The sequence below is a fragment of the Prionailurus viverrinus genome, chromosome B1, assembly GCF_022837055.1.
Source record: "Prionailurus viverrinus isolate Anna chromosome B1, UM_Priviv_1.0, whole genome shotgun sequence".
Classification (NCBI taxonomy): Eukaryota; Metazoa; Chordata; class Mammalia; order Carnivora; family Felidae; genus Prionailurus; species Prionailurus viverrinus.
Genome location: NC_062564.1, coordinates 27,215,309 through 27,230,789, shown reverse-complemented (window position 1 = coordinate 27,230,789; position 15,481 = coordinate 27,215,309). Strand labels below are relative to the sequence as shown.

Here is a 15,481-nt window from a genome sequence, read left to right as displayed (position 1 = left end):
CAAGAGGTTACTTGTAACAGCCACCAAATGGACACACATCTGCCACCTCCCAACGATGGGCTCTTACACAAGACCTGAGTCAGACAACCCAGCTTAGACCAGCAACTTCATACTTCGTGAACCTGAAAGAGCCAGGCCCACTGCAACTTACCGTCCTCGTTGCTGGCAGAGAAGGGAAGGGCTTTGTGGCAGGAGAAATAACAAGGAAAATGTGTTCACCTTGAGGCATAGGGACCTCACCCAGTGGAAAAAAAAAACTGTAGTCCAATGGCTGTCCTGAGTTCTGAGCAGTTAGATGGGTCTCCTTTTCCTGGGAGAGAGGAGAGAGAGAGAGGGAAGGCAGGCTGAGGCACAGAAAGGGGCTGGAAACAAAAGGAAAAGGTCCGTTTCTCCAACATGTGCCTTCAAGGGGAGAGGCCCTTATAGAAAAGTCGTCTGTTACCTTGAGATTGGGGATTTCATGACCATCTGCTCCCTAAAGGTTGTCCAGCCTCTGGATCCATGGGTCTAAGTGGCATGGGCTTTATCTCTCAGTAATTAGCAAAGATCCCATCGAGGTCCCGGGAACCTCACTGTCATCAGCGTAGACAGAATAGGGAGCTGGGACGGTCTGGAAACAGGGCTCAGACCTCTCATGAAAGCAGGGAACCCAGCCTTACAGAGCAATAATAGCCAAGGGAGCTGGCTCTGGTGAGGTGCCCTAGGGAAGTTCATTGGGAAGAGACTGAACTTGACCTTGAGGCGTGTCTCCAGAGTTCCAAGCTGACTTGAGTCAACAATTTTGGTGGGGGGGTGGGGGTGGGGGGGGTGGGGATGGGGTGTTGCACAACTCTTAAATTTAGTAAACTTACTAAAAAATCACTGAATTGCACACCTAAAATGGGTAACTTTGTGACATATAAATTATATCCCAATAAAGCTGTTCAACAATTAATATACGGAAATATGCTCACTGCCAAAAATATCAAAGAACACAAATACAGATGAGGAAAATGGAAAGTTTCTCCTTCTCAATATTTCTGCTACATCCCACTGCTTTTACTTTCCATAACCAAAATGAACAATTCGGCACGATCCATTTGAGACTTTTATTTACGCATTGTGTAAAATGTGTGCGTTTGACAGGATAATACTGTTAAGCCAGGATTTTCCCCCTTGTTGTTCTCTGTTCTTGCCCTGCCCTCAATTTGATCAGCTCACCATTTGCTCTAACTGCCCCTAAGGTCAGGGATGGCACTGGGCCAGAACACAGAAACCAAGTAATCACACTCTTCTTTTGAGTTGCAAAGACACAAAGCAGTAGAATTGAGAAAACGTCTTTGTGCAGTCAGACCCTCCTGCCCTAGGGGATGGTGGGGTTGCACGTGTTGATCCATAGCCTACTTTTTCATTTAACGGTACACTCTGCAGATGTCCCGTGTCCATACCTACCATTCTACTTCACCTTTAAAAAATGTTTATTCATTTTGAGAGAGAGAGAGAGAAAGAGAGAGTACAAGCAGGGAAGGAGCAGAGAGGCAGAAAGAGAATCCCAAGCAGGCTCCTCACTGACAGCATGGAGCCCCGTGTGGGGCTCAATCTCATGAACTGTGAGATCGTGGCCTGAGCCCAAGTCAAGTCAGACTCTGAACCAACTGAACCACCCAGGCGCCCCGTGCCCCCTTCTTTTAATTTTAAGTAATAGTTGGAGGTTTATCTTTCGATCACAGAGAAAACCTGACCATTAATTCATAGAAATGTGTCCATGGTATAGGTTGAATTCTGTAATTAGGCCAAATGTTGATTCTGGGTATTTGTTTACAACAGTGTAACTGCATTTAATGTATAATCCATTGCTTTGAGGGGCACCTGGGTGGCTCAGTCGGTTGAGCGTCCGACTTCGGCTCCGGTCCTGATCTCATGGTCCGTGAGTTCGAGCCCTGCATCGGGCTCTGGGCTGATGGCTCGGAGCCTGGAGCCCGCTTTGGACTTCTGTGTCTCCCTCTCTCTCTGCCCCTCCCCCGCTTGTGCTCTGTCTCAAACATAAATCAACATTAAAAAAAAAAAATTTAGGGGCGCCTGGGTGGCGCAATCGGTTAAGCGTCCGACTTCAGCCAGGTCACGATCTCGCGGTCCGTGAGTTCGAGCCCCGCGTCAGGCTCTGGGCTGATGGCTCAGAGCCTGGAGCCTGTTTCCGATTCTGTGTCTCCCTCTCTCTCTGCCCCTCCCCCGTTCATGCTCTGTCTCTCTCTGTCCCAAAAATAAATAAACGTTGAAAAAAAAAATTAAAAAAAAAATTTAATCCATTGCTTTGAGCAGACACAGCAAGAGACAAGCAAAGAGAGACCCTTCCCCCAGTCCTCTTCATTTCCACCTTCCAGCTGAACACATGCGCTTCCAACATTCTGAGCAAACGGGCAAAAATAACAGAGGCACTGGCAGAATCAGACACCAACACTGTCATCACCATCATGGCTTCTGCCGTCGCTAAGATGACTGCACCTGCTTTAAGTTTCCAAACAGATCAAAGCAATTCACGTAGAGATCAGACTCTAAATTTAGAGGAGCCTTGAGTTAGCGAGCTACAGGAGCGTTTATAAATTATTATTCCTTTTTCCTTCCCACGGTAAAGTGGCTTTATTGAAAAATTCAAACGCAGCAAAAAATTAAACAGCAAAAAACCTTCTAACATCCTTATGTCTGAAGCTACCACCCTTAGATTCCGTGAATGTTTTTTATGTATGTGTGTGGTGTGCGTGCATGGATATATACATATGTGCAAAATATATGCAAATATACATGTGCTTCGATGTCCTATTTCATGGATGAGTCATGATAGCTCTGTTTTTCTTGTGGCTTGTGGGCGATGTTTCTTCCGTGTTCAACAGATGCAGGTGCGTGTGCGTGCGCATGCACACACACACACAGTGTTCCAGAGATGTGTCAGACATATTGTTAAAGAATACTTTTCGACTGTGGCACCTAGGTGGCTCAGTCAGTTAAGCACCCACATCTTTTGATCTCTGCTCAGGTCATTCATGAGATCGTGCTGACAGTGTGGAGCCTGCTTGGGATTCTCTCTCTCTCTCTCTCTCTGTCTCTGTCCCTCCCCTGCTTGCGTGCGTGCTCGCACCCTCTTAAAATAAATAAACATTGAAAAAAAAAGAATACTTTTTGACTTACCTCCCTCCTTCCACCAGACCCTGCAAACAACTATGGTACACAATCATGTGTCCTTCCATAGCTCTCCCTGCTCAGTCATATATAATGTATTGAATTATATGCTATCATGATATATTGTATATATACTATGTATCTCTATATGTAAGTACATATAAGGATTTTATCTCATAGTTGCTTCATTAAAAAAGCAACACCATATAATATGCAATGTTCTGTATCTTCCTTCCCTTAATATATTGTGGAAACCCCTCCAAGTCTAAGATAACCCAATTCACTCCTAATTTTTAGTTCTTTATATAATTTATTCACACGGATGATCAACATCTGGAAAAATACAGATGTGTATACAATAGTGTCTTCTTCTCAACTATGTTGCCTTGACCCTCAGTTTACCCATGTTTGCTGATGTTGTCAGAGTTTTACATATTTACCCAGAAGATCTGCCATGCATATACAAGTAAGCACATGAAAGTGTGTGTTCACATTTATGTAATTTCGCCCCCCACTCACTGCTTTTTTACCCAAAGACTCACTAACACTGTCATAAAACTTCCTGGGTTAATCTGGTAGGTAAATTGCATTAATTTACTATTTTAACTTGCGTTTCTTTTATTATGAGATTGGATGCTTTTATGTACTCAAGAATCATTTGTATTTTTACTATGAACTGTGTGTTCACAACTGGTTGGTTTAGCTTACAGATTTTCACAAACTCTTTCTGTATGAAAGAGATTAATCCCTTGTCTATAGTATGAATTGAAAACATTTCCCGTTTTTCATTTATCTTTGCTTAGTTTTTTTGTTTTTTTGTTTTTTTTTTTAACAAATACCTCTTTGAGTCCTTGCTTTCAGGGTATATACCATGCTGCCTTACTTGAACAACTATGTAGACAGAGAACAAAGCCGCTTGCCCTGTGGCCGGGCCCCCAGACCCGCACAAGAGAGCATCGTGTGGATCGGTGCTGTATGTGCTGGTGAGCCTGTGGGAGAAGAGCTCATCTGTCTTAGTGCTCTCTTTCCCTCACTGTTTTCCTGGGTCTCAGCTTCAGGGCACCGGTCTATAAAATCCGCCTCCGAGTCCAAAGTGGAGGAAACACCAAGAATTTTTTTGGTTTTCCTCTTCATTCTCCCAAGTTTCAAATTAATTAAAAGTCTAGGATTCTTTAATATGTTTATACTGTTCACCTCCTTGAAGTCAAAGGAGGAATGAAGTCAAAATTAACAAATTTTATTTAATATTTATTCATGTGCATGTCTAGGTTTCCTGTCTCCACTAAAAGAGAAAGTCTATCATCTATCTATCTATCATCATTATCTATCAACATCATTATTATGTATCATCATTATCTATTATTACCTATCTATCTATCTATCTATCATCCATCTATCCTTTGCTTGGACATGTTTCTATCCCTCATCTCTCTCTTTAAAAATAGACTGAATTTTTAACAGCAGTTTTAGATTCACAGCAAAACTAGAAGGTACAGAGATTTGCCATATACATTGTGTCCCCACACGTGTGGCTTCCCCCCATTTTCAGCATTTCCCATCAGAGTGGCACAGTTGTCACAGTGGTTGAGCCTGCGTTGACACCTCATAGTCAGCCAATATCCATAGTTTCCATGAGGGGTCACTCTTGGGTGTTGTTCATTTCATGGGTTTGGACAAATGGGACACGTGTCCAGCATCACGATATCCTACAGAGTATTTTCATTACTCTAAAACTTTTCTGTGCTCCACTTATTTATCCCTCTCTTCCCACCTGACCCCTGGCATTCACTGGTCTTTTAACTCTCGCCAGTTTTGCCTTTCCCAGAATGTCATGTAGTTGGAACGGTCTTTTCAGATTGGTTTCTTTCACTTAGTGGTAAGCAAGGTTCCTCCACATCTTCTCATGGCTTGGTAGCCCGTTTCTTTTCAGTGCTGCATAACATCCCATTGTCTGGGTGCGACACGGCTTATTTATCCGTGTGCCTGCTGAAGGACATCTTGGTCACTTTCAATCTTGGCAGTTATGAATACAGCTGCCATAAGCACCCGCGTGCAGGGTTTTGCGTGGACGTGCTTTTCCACTCCTTTGGGTAGATACCAAGGAGTACAATTCCCGGACTGTAGGTAAAGATTGTGTGTTTAGTTTTGTGAGACAGTTGCCGAGCTGTCTTTCCAAGTGGCTGTACTGTTTGGCGCTCCCACTGGCAATGGGTGAGAGTTCCCATCACTCCACATCCTCAGCAGCACTTGCTCTCGTCCGCGTCTGGGATCTCGGCCATTCTACGTGTGTCCTGTTTTCTTGTTGTTTTAGCTTGCGCTCACCTAATGACAAAGAATGTGGAGTGTCTTTTCATACGCTTCCTCGCCATCTGTTCACCTTCTCCGGTGAGGTGTCTGTTCAGATCTGTGGCCTATGTTTTACTCCGCTCGTTCATTTTCTTAATATCGACTCTTAAGAATCCTTTGCGTGCTTTGGACAGGAGTACGTCTTGTCAGATGTGTGTCTTGCAAATATTTTTTCCCAGCCTGTGGCTTGTCTTCTCATTTTCTCCACAGTGTCTTTCAAAGAGGTTTTTAAAAAATTTTAATGAAGTTTAGCTTATCAACTTCTTTCTTCTGTGGATCGTGTCTTTGGTGTTGAATTTTAAAAAGGCATTGTGAAAGACTCTGCCAAAGAACTATTAGGATGAATTCAGTGACGTCGCAGGATACAAAATTAACATACAGAAATCAGCTGATTTGCTATACACTAATAATGAAGCAGCAGAAAGAAACATTTAAAAAGCAATCTATCATTTCTGTTTTCTAACATCAGCAAAAACCACAGGGGAAACTGGAGCCCAAGGGCGCTTAGAATCTGATCTTCTCGTGAGATGACGACATAAAACCATGTAGCAGAGTCACCTTGGTGGTTTCATTCCTGCTTAAACACCAGCTTCAGACAAGAGTCAGGTTTGGTGCCTGTCAACAGGTGTTAAAGTCCATATTGGAAAGAATTCTGGGACATCAGTTATTTAAGCTGTTTCACCTCTCTGAGTCTCAGTTTCTTCATCTGTAAAATGGGGATTAAAATTCCTATTCTGTGGGGTTGTTGGAATTTTTTTTTTATTTTTAATATTTGTTTATTTTTGAGAGAGACAGTGTGTGAGCAGGGGAGGGGGCAGAGAGAGAAAGACACAGAATCTGAAGAGGCTCCAGGCTCTGAGCTGTCAGCACAGAGCCTGACGTGGGGCCCGAACTCACAAGCCGTGAGATCATGACCTGAGCCAAAGTCGGATGCTTAACTGACTGAGCCACCCAGGCGCCCCGGTTGTTGGGATTGTTAATGACAAGGTATATATAGAGTCCCCGGCTCATCACAAGGGCTCAGTGATAGCTATTGCTATTTGTGGGGTTATTAGCGTGCTTGCAAGTACTTAATTTATGACCTCTTGTGACTCTGCCACCCTCTGGCAAAGAAGTCGTAGATAAAATGCTAGCTTCCAATTTGCTATGTAATGCACCACGAGGCATGGAGAAAGGAGGATGGAAGAAAAGGGAATGATTTCCTTAGTGCTTGCTACGTGCCAGGCACCGTGCCGGGTGCTTGGCGTTTCCCATTGCACCTGGAAGGTATCACACCGGGAGTGGTGGAGGCAGGGAGTCTCGGCACAGAAGTCATGCAGGGCCTCCGAGATGCCCCGGGCGCCGGCGTGGGTCTGCCGCCAGAGCCCGGGCCCCTTCATTTCAGAGATATTTCTAAAAGGAACCTGTGCTTCTTTTCCCGTGGCTGCTGGACGTCACCCACTCCCGTGCGAGCTTACAGGGGGGGATGAGGCGTCTGCAGCACGGATCTGAGCAGGAAGACGAGAGGAACAACAGCTACTTGTATTCTGACAGTTTTAGGTCAGTTGTGTTAAGGGTGGTCAGGCTGAAATGGACAAGCAGGGAAATGACGACACTCCAGAGCTGACTGCTGTCCATACACCGTATATTTTTAAAATGTTTTTATTGAATATTAAACAGTTACAAGTACTGTTAGACATTTAGCCAAAGCACAATTACAGGTTAAATATAATCATAAAGATGTCTTAAATAGAAACCCACCATGCAGGCAGGTGACGTTCCTTGATGCCCTCGTTTGGAAAGTAGAGGGCAAGGAAAAAAGGTCTTCTGTTTCACGGGAAAGACGGTAAAGACTAGAAGAATTTACATGCTGTAAGCGATTTCCCATGACCAAATCGATAGGGTTGCCAGATTTGGTAAAACAAAATAAAACAAAGCAAAAAGCCAGGATGTTCAGTTAAGTTTGAATTTCAGAGAATGAGAAACTTTTTTTTTTTTTTTTACTGTATATATGTGCCAAATAGTGCATGAAACATATTTCAGCTAAAAAATTATTTACCTCAAATTCAAACGTAACTGGGTGCCTCGTATTTCATCTGGCAATCCTGCAAACGGACAAACGCAAAAAAGCAAAGCGAGGGGACTGGAACCCCCTGCCACGGGTGGGTCACAGAGAGACTAAAAATAAAAACAACACCAATAACGAACCAAGGCGTCACTACAACGGTTACTCACACAGACCAACATCACAATGGGAACATATGATCACTACTCCAAATGCTGTTGCCAGGAAACACTCTTAGATTTCCTCAAAGCTGGTTTTGTAAATGTTGAGAAACCTTGTTGATAAAAGTACCTTTATAGTTTGTAGCTATCAAAGACAAATACCACTACCACTAAGACCCGTGATGTTGAAACAATGGAAGCAGAAGCAGGTATTGTATGCACATGAAGAGCTTAAATATTTTGTGTAATCACTACAATGGTTACAGGGTCAAGGTCATCCTCTAGGTCTAGGCTATTAGCCTCAAAGAGTTTGGTTCCGCTTGTACTGCTGCGTGTTCTCGCTCCTCATCCTGAACCTTGGGAGGGGCATGGGAGCGTGAGAGACACCCCACTACCAGAGTTTTCCTGTGTTTCTCTGCAAACACTCTCAATCAACAAAGGGCTTTCAGGGCTGCCTGAGGAAATGCACAAACAGATGAAAAAGTAGCAAAACAATCTGAATTGTGGCGCATGAGAAGTCTGGGTGAGTGTGACAATGTAACGCGGGAAAGAAAACACGAACGAAGGAGGAGCCCAAATGCGACACCCCTGTGGCGTGACTGTTATTTCAAAGGAGGCGGGACCTCTGGCGGATGTAGAAAATGGGTCGCACGGCGAGCGGCTTTGGTCTCCTGGGGTATAAAAGCTGGAGCTTCCTACTGCCCTTCACTCATAACCATGGCTTGTAATTTAAAATGATGAGAAAACAGCTTGGGGAACGCTCAGGCTCCACGTGGTATCACTTCGTGAGATGCTGCTGTGTCCCCCTCCGCCCGCCCCCAAATGCTAAGTTTTGAAATCCTGCCAGCACTTCTTTAAACCAGAATATCTGGTCGCTGAGGAATTTCAGGCATCGAGAAATCAGGGGGGATTGATTAGATCCAGTCCGTGGCATGTAAGGGAACATCGGTTGTGAAATACGTACCCTCATCAAATCAGCTTTATGGGTGTGACATACACGAGACATGCCCGACTGACACCTTTCAAACACTGAGAAATGGAATTCTAACTTCTTTATTAGGCTATAAAAGGTTAAAAAGTTTCTGCCACAGTTAAGGCTTTTTCTTAAGAAGAAACATTTAATTGTCTATTAATTTCAGAATGCACAAGGTATTTGAAGACGCCTCACCTTCCAGGGCGGTTTTTCAAAAAAAGCATTTCCTGTTCAGGTGCGAGATGTGTCCAACCAAAGCTCAAATATTATCTTCACAATTACGTTCTTTTCCTTTTTCCGTCACTGACTGACACTGAACAAGTTTGAGTTTAGTCTTTAAATGAATTTCTGACACATGAAACCCTATCTTAAGGTTGGCTTGGAGTGTTCCCCGCATGACCGGAGTCCATAGCTCTGTAGGAGATGACTGCCCAAACGAAAAACACAGCAAGAAGGCCGCTTATCCCACATCCTCATACAAGCGGGCTCTGGCCACACTGGAGGCAAGGGACCCGAGGACACACCCACTTCTTTTCTCAAGGCTCTTTACAGGATTCCAGAGCGCGCACGTTGAGAAAGGGGGGGCGAGCAGTGGCCAATAACCCCGTGCACTTGGCAGGTGGACTGAAATAAAGAAGAACCCAGGCAACTTCGTGCATTCTAGTGCTGCCCTTCCAGAGCACACTGAAGCGCTATTTTTTGTATAAAGGCTACAATAATAGAATACTAATCTATATTACTTTCTTTGCCACGTTCAGGCATTTCTCTCTCTACATCAATGCACTTTGCTATTTTGAGAGCAAAGGGAAATTAATCTAGCCGCTGATGTCAAGCTCCAGGAGCACAAGGATGCTGTCATGAAAACATCCTAATATTACTAATTCTATTTATGTTACTGAAAAGCTAGAAATCCCGAATTCCAAGAAGGAAAGGGTAAGAATCCTGGTTGTACTGCTATTATTTTGCATAGAAGTAAAACTCTGGTTTCCATGCTGTCATTTGTTAACCGATTGGCAGGATCTTCGGAGCAGAGCACAGGAGGCCGCATACCGGATCTGGTCGTGGTATGCAAACAGAAGCACAGTCTCCTTCTGCAAGACTCAAGATGAAGAAGGGAGGAAGATGAGTGGGGTCACAGGTAACTATTGGAGCTACTCAATTCCAGACTAGCAACCTGAGGAAAAGGGAAGAAGGCCAAGTGCAAGGAGAGAGTGTCCAGAGCACTTAACTTACGAGTTAAGAACCCAGCCGGCAATACCCAGTAAACTGGAAGCATCAGGTCTAGAAGATTTGACTTTAGAACTGCAGTCAGGCTGGTGGAGGTGTGCAGATTCTCTCTTCCATTTGGTTTGGGAAAACAGAAGGGCCATTTCAGGGGAGGCCACACTGAAGTCCTCAACTTGCTAGCGCTCCTACAGAAGTGGGTATACAAAAAAGTAAATGGATTTCGGCCTAAGTTAATGCCATGCTTTTATATTCCAAAGGGGTTTTCACACTGCTATGGATGGAAGTCCCAAACGTAACCAACTGGTACTAGCTTGTGGGCACTCATGATGACCTTTGGTTTTCAAGTTTTGAAAAGATGTATTTGGCTCCTGTGAAATATCAACGAACCCATTCTCTTGGCAGATGAATAATACATACACATTCTTTCGACAACTACTATGCACTTGGATCATTACAAGACAAGAAGCACTGCAAATGTCTTCCTTACACAAGTACCTTTACTCGGCACACGGAACATCAGATACGGAACATCGGCGGGTTAGATACTGAACCACAGGTGGACTTCTCAAGTGTAAGGCTGAAGTTTAACACATCCATTAATCTAGTTAGTATGACGGAAACAACAAATAACCAGGGTTGAGCAGTGGCTTATCTCTTTAATAAAGCTAGAAAGCTTTTGAGATCTATACCATATTAACCCTTTTACTGAACTAAAAATCACAGCTGTGTTTACCATTTTAAACTATTTCTAAGTGGGGAGGCAAGTATTATACACTTTCACAGCTACTGAAAACAGTACAGATGCCATTCCTTCAACCCATTGTTACACACGGCAAAAAAGAAAGGAAAGGAGGAAAAAGGCCTTCTTAACAAATATTAAACTCTGAAGCTTCGTATGGAATTCTAGTGCTATTACACAGGTAGCCAAGACACGAACACCCAGCTTGGGTCACTAAAACTTCAATAGAAGCAACAACTGAGGCTAATTCTTGATTTCATTTTGAGGACCCATGCAAGATTCTGCTATAAAACTCAAACTAGTTCCCGATGCCTAGTTCTAGCACTGGACTCAAGCCAAAAAGAAAGCTAAGTGTATACTTTAAGAGCCTATTCTAGAATTTTTGCATGTAACCATTTTATTTTCCTTTAGGAGAGTAAATGAGGTCACAGCTTAATCAGCCTGCATTAAAAAATAAACCGGTTTTCAGAAATTGAAGTTGAAACGGCAAGTTTGTTGTCACACTCTTTCTCCTTTTCTTTTTTTTCCTAACCACATTTATGTTACTTTTGCTTCAAAGCTGAGAAGATGCACAGCGTGTCAAAGTAAGTGAGTTAATGCAGTCAATTCGATATTCAGTTCGGGTGAAAAGGGCGAGTGTAAAAACTGGAACGGGTAATCTTTTAGGAGCGTTGATGTGCACCGGGCAAATATTGATTAAAACATGCAAAACAAAGTAGTAACTTCCTGCAGAAACAGTATAGTATTTCTCCACCTTCATTTATAAAAATAACCGAAAAGAGCTTTGGTTTCAGTTTTTGTTCTCCTTGTCTGTTAAGAAGTTTGAAGAAACGGTTCGGAAACGTAGTGCAGGGACCTCTATAAACTATCTGAAGCACCTCACTCAAAATAAGCCCCAATCTGGAGTAAACACAAAAGTCCCTGCACATCTATCTACTAAAGACGATGTGAACTTTAGCTTTTTGAACTGGAGAAACCATGAAGATTTTTGTGACTCTAATAGAGCACAATAATTCCACTCAATTTGGAAATAAGGCAGCTAATTTCGGGGGTGACTCTTCCGGCGGTCCGGATTAGGCGAAGAGAAGTACTTTTTCTTGGAGGAGGCCCTGCGAGCCTTTCCTACGACGGTATCCTGCAACCACGTGCTCCTCCCACGCGTCAGTGGGGTCCCCCACACCGTCCTGTGGTGTTTCCTGAGCTCCGAGACACATCACCCCCCACCCCCCTTCCCCGGCTGCGCTCTTCGGAGGTCTCCGCACCAGGCGCTCTCCCAACACCTCGAAGGCTGGAACGGGAAGAGCAGGGGCCCACAGCAGCTTCCACTTTTCTGAGCTAGCGCTCCTAAGTCAGTCTGACCTGTGTGCCTTTCCCTTGTAAGACTGGCCAAGTCATAAAAGGAAACTAAAACCTGATGTTTTTCCTTCCCCACACGATTTACAATAATACGAAATACAGATACAAAATAGATCAGAGTGAAAAAAAAGGGGGAAACTAAGTCTTGTTCAGCTAGAAGCTCATGTTGCATTGCTAATGATTTTAGTCAGTGTGACTTTGTGCAAAATATCCTCGAGAAGGCTCTGGCTCATTTTCAAAGTAAACAAAAACACATACCAAAAAAAAAAAAAACCCAAAAAAAAAAAAAAAAAAAAAAGGAAAAGGAAAAAAAAAAAAGAACGATGCATGTTTATAAAACATTTAAAATGAGCCTGACATAGGTATTTGTTGCATACACGTGCCATATATAACAAAGCAAACGTAGTGTGTAAATTGTGAAATTTGGGAAAGTATGTTTTGTTTTTCCATTTCCAAGCCCAGATCAAAGCAATCTTGTTTTAGAAATGGACAATTGCAATGCAAATGAGCCTGAGATATGTTAAAAGGCCGCCCCTGTAAACATTTCCTCAAAGGGAACAGTAGCAGTTGAGTATTTATCAGTTACTCATACTATATTCATCACTATAGCAATGCTTTATAAAAGACAAACAGCTTATTTCTAGGCTGTCAGGGATTTACGGAATATTGATTTTGTTGGAAACAATCCACTGTAATCCAGTCCCAAGTTTAAATCCGATCTGGCTTTTCCCTGGGGGCCTTCACTAGGTCTTCTGCTCCGCGGCTGTGGCGGTTTGCGAAGGAGCTTCTGGCTTCATGATCTGGTATGTGATGAGATACTCTGGGTAGGCCTGCAAAGGACCGGAAGAAAACAAATCACTCCTTTGGCAGGTAAGATATTAAGTGGATGTCTCAGAGGCTGTTGATCATCATTAATATTCTATACATACCCAAAGCCTGCAAAGACCAGCCAATCAACAGGTGTCTAAACCTGCCCCCACCCCCGCCCCAAACATACACGATCTACCCGTATCTTGTACATAAATGTATCTAGACCCTATAATCGAGAGAATGGTTTTAATGTTATTCCTACTTTGAGTACTTTAAAGTGCTGCATTCACCTGTCATGCACATGGCATTAATGGGAAAGCTAAGGCAGGAGATAATCTCTCTCACCTCATCTAATGTGGTGCTGTCACACAGCATGTGTAAGAAGTTTGTTAAATGAAAAAGTAATTTGGCTGAACCGATTTCAAACTAATTTCAAATTAATTAATGACAAATAGAACCTACTGAACTAGAAGCAGGAAGAATGAGGCTTGTGGAGTCACCAGTAATGTAAAGGCAACAGTTTGGAGATAATGTTTAAAAGGTGACTAATGAAAGGTAACATAGTGGTTCAGATTTAGGCCCTCCACCCCATATAGTCTCTCTTGTCTCTTTTTCTTGCAGTACATAAAATGAAAGGCTCAGGATCTGGAATGGAAAGAGTACTTCTTAGGGGAAGTTGTTACAAACCTTCACCAGACAACTGAGTGGGGGGCAAAACCCCCTTGTAGTATGTGTACTACATACGAGTTCTTCAAGCCTAAATATAATGACACAGCTGGATGCAGTATTTCAGAGAGGTCTGGGCCTGCAAACTACTACTCTTTGATGAGGTAAATGTTTCGGGGCCCAAAAATAATTTGCTGAATGCTGACTTATAAATTACTTGTATACAGATATGGAATAATATAAAAAAAAAAAAAGATTAAAAAAACTGGACTTTCAAAAAGATACATGACCATCTATGTTCACTGCAGCATTATGTACAGTAGCCAAGACAGAAGCAACTTAAGCATCCATCGATAGATCAATGGATAAGGAAGGTGGTGTGTGTGTGTGTGTGTGTGTGTGTGTGTGTGTAATGGAATATGACTCAGCCATTGAAAAAAATGAGATCTTGCCATTAGTGACAATATGGATGGCCTCATAGGGTATTTCTGGAGTGAAGTAAGTCAGGCAGAGAAAGACAAATACCACATGCTTTCACTTATATGGAATCTAAAAAACAAAACAAAACAAACACAAGAAAATGCTAGCAAACCAAGTCCAACAATACATTATAAAAGTCATTCACCACAATCAAGTGGGATTTATTCCTGGGTTGCAAGGGTATTAATATTCACAAATCAATCAGTGTGATCCATCACACTAATAAGAGAAAGGGTAGGAACCATATAATCATTTCGATAGATGCAGAAAAAGCATTTGATAGAATACAACATCCATTTATGATAAAATCCCTCAACAAAGTAGGTTTAGAGGGAATATACAGCAACATAAAAAAGGCCAGATATGAAAAGCCCACAGCTGATATCATCCCCAATGGGGAAAAACTGAGAGCTTTCCCCATACGATCAGGAACAAGACAAGGATATCTGCTCTTTCCACTTTTATTCGACATAGTACTGGAAGTCCTAGCCACAGCAATCAGACAACACAAAGAAATCAGAGGCATCTAATTGGCAATGAACAAGTAAAACTTCCACTATTTGCAGATGACATTATTATGCTACATTCTATACTAATCTATATTTAGAAAACCCTAAAGACTCCACCCCAAACTGCTAGAATTGATAAATGAATTCAGTAAAGTTGCAGGATATAAAATCAATGTACAGAAATCTGTTGCATTTCTATACTCCAATAATGAAGCAGCAGAAAGAGAAATTAAGAAAACAGTCCCATTTATAATTGCACCAAAAATAATAAGATCCCTAGGAATCCAGCTTGTAACCAAAGAGGTGAAAGACCTGTATTCTGAAATCTATGAAATGCTGGTAAAAGAAACTGAAGACAAAAAGAAATGGAAAGACATTCCCTGCTCATGGACAGGAAGAACAAATATTGTTAAAATGTCTATCCTACCCCAAAGCAATCTACACATTTAATGCAATCCCTATCAAAATATCACCAACACTTTTCACAGAACTAGAACAAACAATCCTAGCATTTGTATGGAACCACAAAAGACCCTGAATAGTCAAAGCAATCTTGAAAAAGCAAAGCAAAGCTGGAGGCATCACAGACTTCAAGCTATATTACAAAGCTGTAGTAACCAAAACACTATGCTACCAGCACAAAACCAGACATACCGATCAGTGGAACAGAACAGAAAACCCAGAAATAAAGCCACAATTATATGGTCAATTAATCTTCAACAAAGCAGGAAAGAATATCCAATGGGAAAAAGGTAGTCTCTTCAGTAAACAGTATTGGGAAAACTAGACAGTAACATGCAAAAAAATGAAACTGAACCACTTTCTTATACCATACACAAAAATAAAATTCAAAATGGATTAATGACCTAAATGTGAGACCTGAAATCATAAAAATCTTAGAAGGGAGCACAGGCAATAATTTTTCTGACATTGGCCATAGCAATTTTTTTCTAGATATGTCCCCTGAGGCAAGGGAAACAAAGGCAAAATTAACTGCTGGGACTAAGAAGTTTCTGC

At 42.3% G+C, this 15,481-nt stretch overlaps 1 protein-coding gene across 1 annotated transcript in view; it reads right to left on the bottom strand.

Moving 5' to 3' along the window:
• Positions 1-7,124: 7,124 nt before the first annotated feature.
• The window catches only part of TNKS (tankyrase), a 214,131-nt gene continuing 205,774 nt past the window's right edge, over positions 7,125-15,481 (bottom strand). The window contains exon 27 of the mRNA XM_047855551.1: positions 7,125-12,829. Coding sequence (XP_047711507.1) covers positions 12,743-12,829 — 87 coding nt within the window. The 3' untranslated portion in view covers positions 7,125-12,742. The remainder of the gene's footprint in view (positions 12,830-15,481) is intronic.